At 44.0% G+C, this 12,022-nt stretch overlaps 1 protein-coding gene across 1 annotated transcript in view; it reads right to left on the minus strand.

Annotated features, from left to right (window-relative positions):
* Positions 1–7,226: 7,226 nt before the first annotated feature.
* The window catches only part of ALDH2 (aldehyde dehydrogenase 2 family member), a 28,391-nt gene continuing 23,595 nt past the window's right edge, over positions 7,227–12,022 (minus strand). Inside the window, exons 11-13 of the mRNA XM_040443848.1 lie at positions 11,170–11,327; positions 9,717–9,831; positions 7,227–7,664 (exon numbers count right to left, since the gene is read on the minus strand). Coding sequence (XP_040299782.1) covers positions 7,632–7,664; positions 9,717–9,831; positions 11,170–11,327 — 306 coding nt within the window. The 3' untranslated portion in view covers positions 7,227–7,631. The remainder of the gene's footprint in view (positions 7,665–9,716; positions 9,832–11,169; positions 11,328–12,022) is intronic.

Here is a 12,022-nt window from a genome sequence, read left to right on the forward strand (position 1 = left end):
TTAGAGTGGGAGAGAGCCAAAGCATAAGAGACTGTTAAAAACTGAGAACAAACTGAGGGTTGATGGGGGGTAGGAGGGAGGGGAGGGTGGGTGATGGGTATTGAGGAGGGCACCTTTTGGGATAAGCACTGGGTGTTGTATGGAAACCAATTTGACAATAAATTTCATATATTAAAAAAATAATTAAAAAATAAAACTTTTTATTAAAACAATTTTTTTTACATTTATTATTTTTTACATTTGTTTTTGAGAGACAGAGTGAGACAGTGCGTGAGTTGGGGAGGGGCAGAGAGAGAAGGAGACACAGAAACCAAAGCAAGCTCCAGGCTCTGAGCTGTCAGCACAGAGCCATATGCGGGGCTTGAACCCACGAACCGTGAGATCATGACCTGAGCTGAAGTCGGACGCTCAACTTACTAAGCCAACCAGGCGCCCCTTGTTGTACTATTCCTAAAGCTTTTGTAAATTTGAAACAACTTCAAAATAAAAAGCAAACAAACACAAATCTTTCTGAAGGAAGTTCTGGTCCCTCTCTTATTAAGTGTGACCCCCAGACCAACAGCATCAGCATCACCTGGCACTTAAATATTTCTTCTTGGGACCACAATATTGGGAGCCAGATTTATATTTCACTGATTGATTGATTGATTGATTGATTGGTTTTTTAAGTAGGTGCCACACCCAGCGTGGAGCCAACAAGGGGCTTGAACTCACAACCCTGAGATCAAGACCTGAGCTGAAATCAAGGGTCAGACGCTTAATTGACTGAGCCACCCAGGAGCTCCTCACTGATTTTTTTTTTTACCATGTGTATTTCCTTTTCAAAAAAGGATAATAAAATCAATGTGAATAAGTAAATATCAGTTCCCTTTTACCCCTCACAGAATTGCTGCCCGAGGGCTGGAAGGAACCACCAGGGTTATGAGAAGTGGAGGCCCAGAGGGTATGTGGCTTGCCTGAGTTACCCCAAACAGCTCTGACACTCTGGCTGCTTTATGTATTTGTTTATTTAGGCTGCTTTATTTCCTTAATTGAAGTGAAAGTCACATAGCATAAAGCGGGCCATTTTAAAGTAAACAATTCTGTGGCGTTTCTTACGCTCACAGTGATGTGCAGCCATCAATCATCACTGTCCAGTTCCCATCTTTATCACCCCAAAAGGAAGCCCCATACCCATTAAGTAGTCACTCCCCAATTCCCAGCCCTTGGCGTCCACTAGTCTACTTTCTTTCTCTATGGACTTGCCCATTCTGGGCATGTCATGTATATGGAATCTTCCACTGTGTGGCCTTCAGTGTCTGGCTTCTTTCTGTCAGCATCATGTTTTTGAGGTTCATCCACATTGCAGCATGTGTCGGTGCTTTGTTTATTTTCATGATTGAATACATTCCATTACGTGTATAGACCACATTTTGTTTATCCTTTTATCTGTTGATGGACATTTACATCATTTCCACCTTTTGGCTGCTATGAATAGTACCTTTGTCAACATTAATGTATAAGTTTTTGCTGGAGTGTGTGTTTTCAATTATTTGGAGTACGTGACCCTGGCCTCTTGATTCCCTCATTGCATTGCCTGCCAGATGTAGGCCGTGTACAGTTGTAACACCTTCTTTGAAGGACCTTGGCAGGTAGGTCTGTCAGCTCTTGGAGAGGATGGCAGTGTAGTTGTACTTATTACCCACCAGGTGGCGCCTGTACTTTAAAAAAAAAAAAAAAACACCTCATCAGCCCAGTTCTCCAGGCTATGCGAAAAGTTCAAGTTTATGTACTTTATTCACCCAGAGGTGGAGCATTTCCTCTTGGGCACTTGGCAAGACTAAAGGCAGGAGCAGCAGCTTTATACCCAATACTCCTGTGACTGATCCATATCCAAATACCCAAAGAGATCAGGTTGTTTCTAACCTGAGAACTTTGTTTTTTGTTCAGACATCTACTTATGGTTCTAATTGGTTCCTGTCAGTAAAAACACAAGGAGATAATTAAGTGTCTAGGATGTCAGCATCAACATTATAGACATGTCTTCATAGCTAGCATTTCCTTGTTTTTCATTGGTTTAAAGAGAGGATTCTCTTAAAATTGCAGTGAGTTTGATTCACAGGACTCCAGGGGCAAGAAACTTTGTATTTCTCTCTCTTTTTTTTTCAATTCATTCTTCAAACCGTTCTTGGCAACATTGTTTGAAGTACTAAAAGACTGATGATAACTCCAAGAGAACTTTCCAGTCTGTGGAAGAGACTTCCCCAGTTTTCTTTTGGGGATCTACTCCTCTCTCATTCTTAGCCCAGGTGGACTAGATAGGTTCCACTCCTGGCTACAAGGGTGGACCATTATGACTCAGGTCTAAGTGAATCACCACGTTTCACCCCTCTGGCCACTGTGATTGGTCAGGGGAGGTGTGGGGTGTCACATCAATGGAACCGATCAGCATGAACCTCAGGGTCCTTGCAGGAGGCCTTCAAAAGGGGGCTTTCTCCTAGCCAGTGGGTTTGAGCCTGGCTAGAGTTCTTGAGGGCACTTGGCTCTTCTAAGGATCCAGACTCACCAGAACTAAAACAGGAATGGGCTGAAAATAAAGCCCATGTGGCAGAGGTAGAGCCAAGAGATGAAAACTTTTCAAACTTCTGTATCAAGCCATGGCAAAACCATGATCCCGGCATTTTGGAATATGGGAGCCATCTTTTTCCACACTGGTTGGAATTTGGTTTCCTGACACTTGTAACTAAAATATTGTTAACCGGTACACTGTATAGAAAACCTTCCCAGAAGTAATCTCACGCTACATCATGAGATTTGGAGTAGGCTGGTCCAAGGTTAGGCACAGGAAAGGCATCACTCTAAATCTTGAGTAAAGAGGAATTTCCTTTAGCTTAGAGAATATTGAAAAGAAGGCATTGTCTTGGTGACTGTCAAATCACAGGGTCATGTTTCACATCATGGTAGGGATTGCTATTTGCCCCAAATCCATTTTCCTTTTCTTTAGAATTAAAAACTTCAGTTTTAGCTAGGCACACCAATACCCAGTTAAAAGACAATGTGCCTCATCCTTCTTTGCTGCTAGATGTGGCCATGTGTCTAAATTTTGTCCAAAGAGATATACATGGAAGTATTGTGTGCAACCCCTGGGATGTCTCCTTATAGGGAGTAGGGTACCACCTTTCTTTATCCTTTTAACCATCCTGCTACCTGGAATGTTGATGTGATGGCTGGAATGTAAGCAGCCACATCCTCATCCTTGAGGATGAGGGCCATACCATACCATACCATACCATACCATAGGGATGATGGAACATTACAATAGTAAGAGCCCAGGTCCCTTAAAGACTTTGTGGGTTCATTTTACCAGCCCTTCACTGCCTACCTCTGGACTTTTTCTTACCCGAGGGAAAAATTAACTTTTATTCTTGTTTTAACTATTTTTGCCTAACCCACATGTGGACTAGGAACAAATCAAGGAGTTTCAGAAGAGTCAGAACCTTGTAACTCAGTGAAAGAGACACCAAAGTAGCTAAATAAACCTTAGCTTTGCTTCCACAGTTCCTAATCATTGTTTCTTCTAACCTGTAAAAACGAACATTCGAAGTGTGTTTAGTCTGTGGAGAGCGATGCAAGCCCCCAACAGTATAATCCCATGATCTGGGGATGTCTGTCATCCTATTGTGACACTTCACTTTATTGTACTCACTTATTTCATTATCACTGGACTGGAAGCACTGGGGGCCGGTAACGTGCCCAGCTTGCTCACTGCAGAAGCGGTTGCCTCGCACACTACCTGGCCTAGGAAACGTGCTCCTAATGACTTACTAAAACAAGGAAGGGATGAATGGAAAAAAGTAAACTTTAAAAGATTTTAACAAATGGCCAGTGATGACATTTTAGGATGATGGGGGGTTCGTGGGGTCCGGAGCCGATGGCCAAGAAAGAATTCTTGAGACATCTTTGGTGCAAAAAGGTGATTTTATTAAAGCACGGGAACAGGACCCGTGGGCAGGAAGAGCTGCCCCAGGACCGTGAGGAGAGACTGGTTATATACTATGGAGTTGGGGGAGGTAAAGTCCAGGGGAAGTTTCCAATGAGATTTTCATATGCTAAATTAGACTCCCAGGATCCTGGAGGCCTAGCTATTGGCAAGCTAAGGCTGTTTTTCCCTCTAGCAAAGCATTAGCAGTAAGACAGTAGGGAGTTCCTGGAAAAACCTTTTGCTCTGCCTGCCTCAAGTATTTGTCAATGGGCTGCAGGTTATAATGAAATTTAATTTTAAGCCATTTCCTTCTGCCTTTGTTTCCCACACCAGCCAGCATACTTTGTGAAAGTGTTGCTGTTAGGCGGATGGCAATCTCAAGGCTCCTCATGCACCCGCCCAGCTTGGCTTAGGCAGTTCTCAAACCTTATTTTAGTTATACCTAAGAAGCAGTGAACCAAAGGTTAGTAATTTGTTCAATCTGAATTTCTGGAGGGACAGCCTTGGAGCTGGTGGGAACAGGAATCCTGTTTCCCGAAACGAGCTTTGCCCAGCAGTGGTGTTACGGGGATGATTTCAGTTGGCACACGGGCAAACTTTGTTTTAATGATTACATGTTTGTAAATTATCCAAAACTTGCAAATTTGGCAGGAAGATCAATATATCCTTTCAACATCCTGCCAAAACCAGGTTTAACAGCCCCACCCGATGATCTTCTGTTCTCTAGGACAAAGGTCAGCAAACTATGGCCAGGGGCCAAATCCAGACCTTATGGGCCCCTGCCCTCAAGGTAACAATGGTTTTGTTTTTGTTTTTGTTTTTTTTCCATTTTTAAAGGCTTGTGAAGAACAGAAATACACCGCCAACAACAAAAGAATATGTGACAGAGATAGGTCTCCTAGCCTTCAAGGTCTAGCATATGTTTATCTGGTCCTCTTACAGAAAAAAGCTTGCTACCTCTGCCCTAGGAGATTATAGCACTCTTTGAACTTGCTCTTTAATAATTGAGAACTCACACTCTATGAAGCAGCCTGTAGATTTATGCGGACGATTTCTAGCTGGTCAAAACAAAATGCTCATGTTTACTTCTTTCTTCCTCTGGAAAACATGACCCAGTTTTGTATCTAACCCAGCAACCTTGCTCTCATACCCGTTTACTAAAAGGCCCACCAACAGCCAGTTCAATGTGAGTTTTGAACCTCCTTCATCTTACTGGTTCCCTCACTAATTAATGAGTAAAGTTCTGACCTGTGTTCATTTTATATTTGTTCAGGAGTCATGTTTTCACCTTTGAAAATCAGACTTTCACATGCCTTTATTATAGCTTAGGGTAAATATTGATCAGAAGGGAGTGGTACTCCCACTTCAAGAAGGCACGTAAATGACAGGGAAATAACCCAGGCTCAACCCTTCAGGGACTGGATCTCTGGCAAGAAGCCTGGAAAACACATAAAAATACAGTGTGAGCAGCCTCTAGGCAGCGTTCTCCATTGCCTGCAGTCAGCAGGGGCCCTTCCTGTCCTTCCTCGAGTCATTACCTTATCACAGTGGTTGCACCGGTACCTGTACTGTATTCTCATCATAGCTTCAGAGTCTTTCGTCACCAGATCCCGTGGAAGTAGAAGTGTGTCTCACACACCGTGCTGTGCGCGTCACCAGCAGCAGTTAGCAGTCCGTGATAAATGTTTATAACGGACAAACGTGTAGTGTGAAGGGGCTGGACCTTTTCCTCCACCAGGCCCAGCGTAGGCCAACCACCCCCCTGTTCACACTCTGAGAACACCCTCTTCCTACCATGTCCCTATGTTTAATGCCACCGTCCCGGGGTAGATGGAGCACACGTGCTGTGAGGGCAGGGACAGATGCTTCCGCTGACCAGCCTATCCCGACGCACCGCACGCAGTCCTCAGCCTGGGAGGCCGAAGAGCAGGATGGGAGAACGGGGAGGGGTCCGAGCTTTGCCCTTCACCTCCAGGTTCCTGTGTCATGACACCGTTGTTGCTGGTTAGCATCAAAGCTAAAATGCAGAATCATTTTATTGACAGTGAACCCCACGTCATCTTGAAGCAACAAGAAGTGGAGTGTTACTGCTGACGGTCATAAAATCTTAAGTCTTCTCCTCATGGCACACTTATTTCAGGTATGGACAGTTGTGGAATTAGATATGTGTGTGTGTGTGTGTGTGTGTGTGTGTGTGTGTGTGTGTGTGTAAGTTTACTTGTATTTTCTTATTTTCAATTTAGGGATGTTGTTTTGCTTTCATCTTTTTTATAATGCCTTTGAATCACAGCAGTTTTTCGATTTAGGGACATTGTTTTGCTTTCATCTTTTTTTATAATGCCTTTGAATCACAGCAGTTAAAAGCAGCTTTTTTTTATGTATGGAAATAAGGTGGTTTTTTTTTTTTTGGAAATAAGGTGTTTAAATGTTTTTATCTAAATAAAAGTCAGTTTAAAGAAAAACATACATGATACAGGTATATGCATATATGATAAAAATTATGAAGCACTCTTCAGATAAGTCAACTGAGTCTTTAGTGAATAGGGATCGTTTCCTAAGATGTGGCTTAGCCTGAGTGAAATAAGAGAGGGGTCAGTCAGTGTGCTCCACCATTCCTGACACGGTCTGCAAAAATTATATAGAAGGTGTCTTTTCCTTAGGAGATAATCAGATTTTCTTCAAATTGTTAAAGTAATCTGTGACCCCAAACATGATCACAAACTTCACAAACTACTACAACTCATTCAGCTTTTTGCTCCCACTCCATTGTGCATCAGGAAATATTCAGATTCCTAATTTACTAATTACTAATTTGCCAGGTCCCGTGAATAAAGCAAGGCAGTGTTCTGGACAGGAGATCCACAGGGTCTGGTTACCAGAAATCCAGACTTCACCTAAGATGAATAAATAGACATCTCATTTCCAAATTAATCTCATGAAATTTGTCAGCATGAATCTGTCTCATTTAATGTGACCAAGTTTTTTAACTTAAAATACAGAGAACTAATCCTGGATGTCAAGTGTCTCTTTCCAGGTTTACTGTCCCCTCGCTGAGGGCAGGGGCTGGGAGTCCTGTTTAGGTGACTTCCCTGGTGCCTAGCACAGGGCCTGCCACAGGCTGACAGGATGGAAACAAAAGCTATTTACCCACAGTCAGGGAAGGGCGGTAGTCGTATATGGTGTGACACACACAAGGAGGGGACAACATCCCTATGTGGTAGTATTTCCTTAGGTTACTGAGATGGACACAGAACTAACCGAAAAGTGAACAGCAGCATTGTTTTTAATGAATTTGAGGCCAGAATACAAAGCAAGATGCTAGCTGTTGCTCTGACTTGTTAGTACAAGTGTCAACAATGGCTTTTTGTGCCCCCATTTAAGGCGAGTTACAGAAGTGTATCAGATGGACAGGATGAGACACTCGAATCTAGTTTGGAAAAATCAGCCTGAAAGCTAGCAGTATTGTTGCAGTTTAAAGGGCTTCCCACATACTCTTTCCCTCACACCCACCCCATTTATCAATTCAAATTGTGGTACTTTCTTGGTCAAGAGATTTTGTGGGAGAATTTCTTTTTTGAGACTTTTAGCGTGCAAGGTCATTTCCTTGGTTTTGCTGCCGATGTCCTTGATCTCTCCACTGCTGGATGAGTGGGGAAGTTGGCACAGTTCTTCAGGAGTTCTTCTGAGGCACTTTGATCGTGACCTGTAAGAGGGGTACAGAGCAGCTGTTAAATCTTCATGCTTCCCTCTGATCTATAGGCGCTCTCAGCAGGGTGTGGCCAAGGACGAGCACAAGGGCTTTCTTCACTCTGACATCTTGATGGCCACTGGCCAGTCCCGGGAACACAGCCAGGGCTATGTTCTGTGTGACATCACTCCCTGCCTCCCCTTCACCCACTCATTTTTGATTGTCGTGGGGCAGAAGAGGGTGGAGCTGCTGTGGCATCTAGTAGGTGGAAGTCAGGAATGCTCAATGAACATCCTACCCTGCACAGGATGCCCCAAAACAAACAATGACCCGACCCCAAACGTCCGTAGTGCTGGGGTTGAGAGACCTTGATCTAGATCCATGTTTTCCTCAAAAAGAATCAAAGTAAGGAAAAATATAACGTGCTAAAGCTCGCAGGTGCCTCAATGTGTCAAGTGGAAAGATTCCAGATTCAGATGGATTTGGGGTCAAATCCCAGCTTTATCCCCTCCTGGGCAAGTACTTCACCTCTGTGTGCCCTGCTTCCTAATCTGTAAGATGGGATAACGGTTCTCTTTCATGGGGTTGTTGTGAGCACTGAATGAGATAATGTGCATCAGGAAGTCTAGCAGATTCTGGCACCAAGTAATCACTCAGTAAATACGAGTTCAAAAGAAGACACTTTCTTGGCAGTCCCCCAGGCAACCTCAGACTTCTGGAACGTTTTTGAGCCTAATCTTGTTAGGAGCATCACTTGAGTTCCCAAAGCTCAAAGTACAGGGATCTTTATCGTGAGCACAAAGCCTAGGGCCCGGCACTGGCTGAACCAGCTTTGCCGCCTTCACCTGCAGCCGCTAACCCTCCAGCCATCAAGTCCTGCTACTTCCCATTTTCTCCAACGCCCCAGCGCCCTGGGCCTCCTGTGTCAGCGGCTTACACTTGGATTCCAGCATGAACCACCTCAACTCAAGCCTCTTCTTGGGCTCTCCCCCCAACCTCCAGTCGGTCCTTAGATACTGCAGCTCCCGGGTCTCAGTCCTGGCACCCCCTACACCACACCTAAATAATCCCATCATCATTTTGAGGAACGGTTATAGACCGACGTCTGTAGGTTCAAACCTGGGTCTCACCTCTTGTGTATATGGGACAATTTTAAATAAACAAGGAAACGTGTTGATTTTATTCCAGTGAGCTTTGAGAACACAAGTTGTGGCTTACTAAACTGAGTACTGAGACCGCTGTCTGCCCTTCTCACTCTGCTCCCCCTGGCTGGTTTGCTTGCCCTGAACCTTCTCTTTCCCAATCCTGGGAAGGCCCTACTCAGCCCATTTCTCTTTTCTTTAAATATTACTTGTGAGTTTGTTTCCTGGTTAAACTGTAATTAATGTCCACTGTAGAGAAAATTATTTTCACTTGGGTGCCTTTTTTTCCATAGTAAATAAAGGTATGCGAGTACCTTTAAATTATATATAGCCTTTAAACTGGGCTTATATTGCACGTATTACTTTGTATCCTGCCTTTTCATTTTAAGGGATGATGATTTTCCATGTCTGATATCCTATAAAAATATTTTTACCGGCTACTTAGTACACCATGATTTGGGTGTTCCATAATTTACTGGGCATTTAGTCACATCTGACTTTTTCATCTTTGAGAGCTAATGCGGTGATGAATATTTAAGGATTAATACTTTCCTTGTACTTCTGATTAGCTCCTCCGGCTCTATTCCTATCATTGATATTATGAAATCAAAGGATATTGGGAATATTTATGGCCCTTGGCGTCTAATGCCTCACAGCCTGATTCTCATTAGAAGTGTTTCCCCACTGCTTTGGACCACAGGATCTTTCCTTCCTTTCAAGTCTTGCAGAACTTGACGTATAACAAAGCCTAGCAAAGGACTATGTAGGTGTAGTGGTGGCCGAGTCCCAAGCTATTTCTCACAAGACACAGCAAACACTGGGTCTTCACCCTCTTCTGTGGCTTCTGTGGCTTAAAACCAGAAACTAGTAACAAGTAGTGATGGAGTCTAGCGTGAGGGAGAGCTGAGAGGGCGCCCATACTCACCGTTTTCACTTCAGTGTATGCCTGCAGCCCATACTCTCCTAGCTCCCGGCCATTCCCGGACATCTTGTAGCCTCCGAACGGTGACTGGGCCCCAAACACATCATAGCAGTTGACCCTATAATTTGAAACATTATTTCAGAAGTAACTGTTGGGAGATATGTGTCATACCCCTCAGACCTCCTGAATTTCCCTAAAGTGTTATGGAGGGAAAATGGATGGGTAGAACCATAGTAATAACCAGCCGTGTAGGAGCCAACAGCAAACCACATGAAATAAAGCCATAAGTCGTCATCCTTGTGATGTGGTCACAGATGAATGTCAGGAACAGGGAGCACCACATGATAGCTTCCCATTTTAATGAGTAATTTTTGCTAATTAGATGCTAAGCTCTATTTTGCAGTTCTTAAAAATTAAATTTTAATTGAATTTAAAATCACCACTTTACACAATTCAGTGGATTATAGCAGATTCAGTGTTGTGTAACCATCACCTCTATCTAATTCCAGAACACTTCTATCACCCCAAAAAGAACCCTTTACCCAATAAGCAGTTATTCCCCATTCCCCTGCTCTCCAGCCCCTGGAAGTCCTAATCTACTTTCTGTCTCTATGGATGTGTCTGTTCTGGACATTTTATATAAATGGATTCACACAACATGTGGCCTTTTGTGTCTGGCTTCTTTCCCTTAGTATCACATTTTCAAGGTTCATCTATGTTTATAGAATAGATGAACCACTTCATCAGTGGTGGTAGTATCAGCACTTTATTCCTTTTTATGCCTCAATGATACTTCATTGTGTGGCTAGACATTTTATATATCCATTCATCAGCTGATGGACATCTAGGTTGTTTCCACCTTTTGGATATTGTCAGTAATCTAGTATGAACATTCGGATACACTTTCTTGTGTGGATGTATGCTTTTCTATCTCTTGGGTATATGCCTAGGAGTAGAATTGCTGGGTCCTATGGTAATTCTACATCTAACTCACTGAGGAGCTGCCAGACTGTCCTCCATAATGGCGGCAACATTTTACATTCCCACCAGCAATATGCGAAGGTTCAAATTTCTCTACATCCTCATGAACACTGTTCTGTTTTTTTTAAAATAACAGCCATCCTAGTGGGTGTGAAGTAGGTGCTTAGCTCTTAAGACCACTATTACATAGGTGCAGACACTCAGCTCTGATCTCCTACTCTTGTTCAGCTTAGTAAGGAGCCCCCAGTCATCCATCTGCTTGCCCAAGAACAAAGCTGCATGGGCCTATGTACTGGAGGGAAATTTAATCTCCTAGAGGAGAGGGGATGGGAAATCTCTGTCTGCTATACCACACCCTGACCCAGGAGGAACTGAGCCCAGCATCCCAAATTCTGGGATGTGAGCACTAAATTCCAAAAAACCCTGGCTTGGGGATCCCTGCCTGGGCTGTAAGGGGCTGCTAGGAGGCTCTTACCACACAGTGCCAGCCTGGAGGGCTTGGGACAGATAATTGGCCTTGTCCAAGTCCTTGGTGAAGACAGCTGCAGCCAGCCCATACTTGGAATTGTTGGCTCTCCCAATGACTTCCTCTATGGTCTTGAACTTCAGGATCTGCATCACTGGCCCAAAGATCTGTAGTACAAGAGTGGACAGTGGAAGGGTGGGGCAGACATGGAAACCAGCTATGCAGCTTTCCAGTGCTGAGCAGATGATTGCTCAAGCCCCCAGAGATACCCCAACAGTTCCACAGGGAGACAACAGTTCCCAAGCTCAGTGAAACACAAATGTAAGAAAGCTAATGGGGATTGGTTACCTTCTATACACCACGTGCTTAATATAGCCTATCTTATTTCTAAACAATCCTGCAAGGCAGGGGTTCCTGGCATGTTATATGTAGATTTAGTTTCAGAGAATTTGTGTCAGTTGTTCAGCAAGGCACACGCCAGAAGCTGAAGAAGTAACTGTGAACAGAACAGTGTCTGTGCTCTCAAGACATCCAGGTTCATCTTGTACTTTCCCTGACCTGTTCCTGGCATAAACCATTTCTTCAAGGAATCCCGGTTCTCTTTAGTGGAGAATGAGATTCAAAAACCAAGACATGGGGGCCAGGTGTGCTTGCTGCTGTCCAGGTGTGGCCACTGTCAGCCCTATCAGGGCAGGACACTGGAAGGAGGGGACTAGAAGCGATCCTGATGTAATCGATGGTTTGAAGGCAACCATTAACTGGCAGTGTGATGGGAGCCCACAGGAGCTCCCAGCCTGACTGAGTGCAGAGGAGGGGTATCAGGGGAGCCTTCCCAGAAGTGACAGCTAAGCTGTGATACAAC

The sequence above is a fragment of the Herpailurus yagouaroundi genome, unplaced genomic scaffold (genome assembly GCF_014898765.1).
Source record: "Herpailurus yagouaroundi ecotype Mexico unplaced genomic scaffold, PumYag 191, whole genome shotgun sequence".
Classification (NCBI taxonomy): Eukaryota; Metazoa; Chordata; class Mammalia; order Carnivora; family Felidae; genus Herpailurus; species Herpailurus yagouaroundi.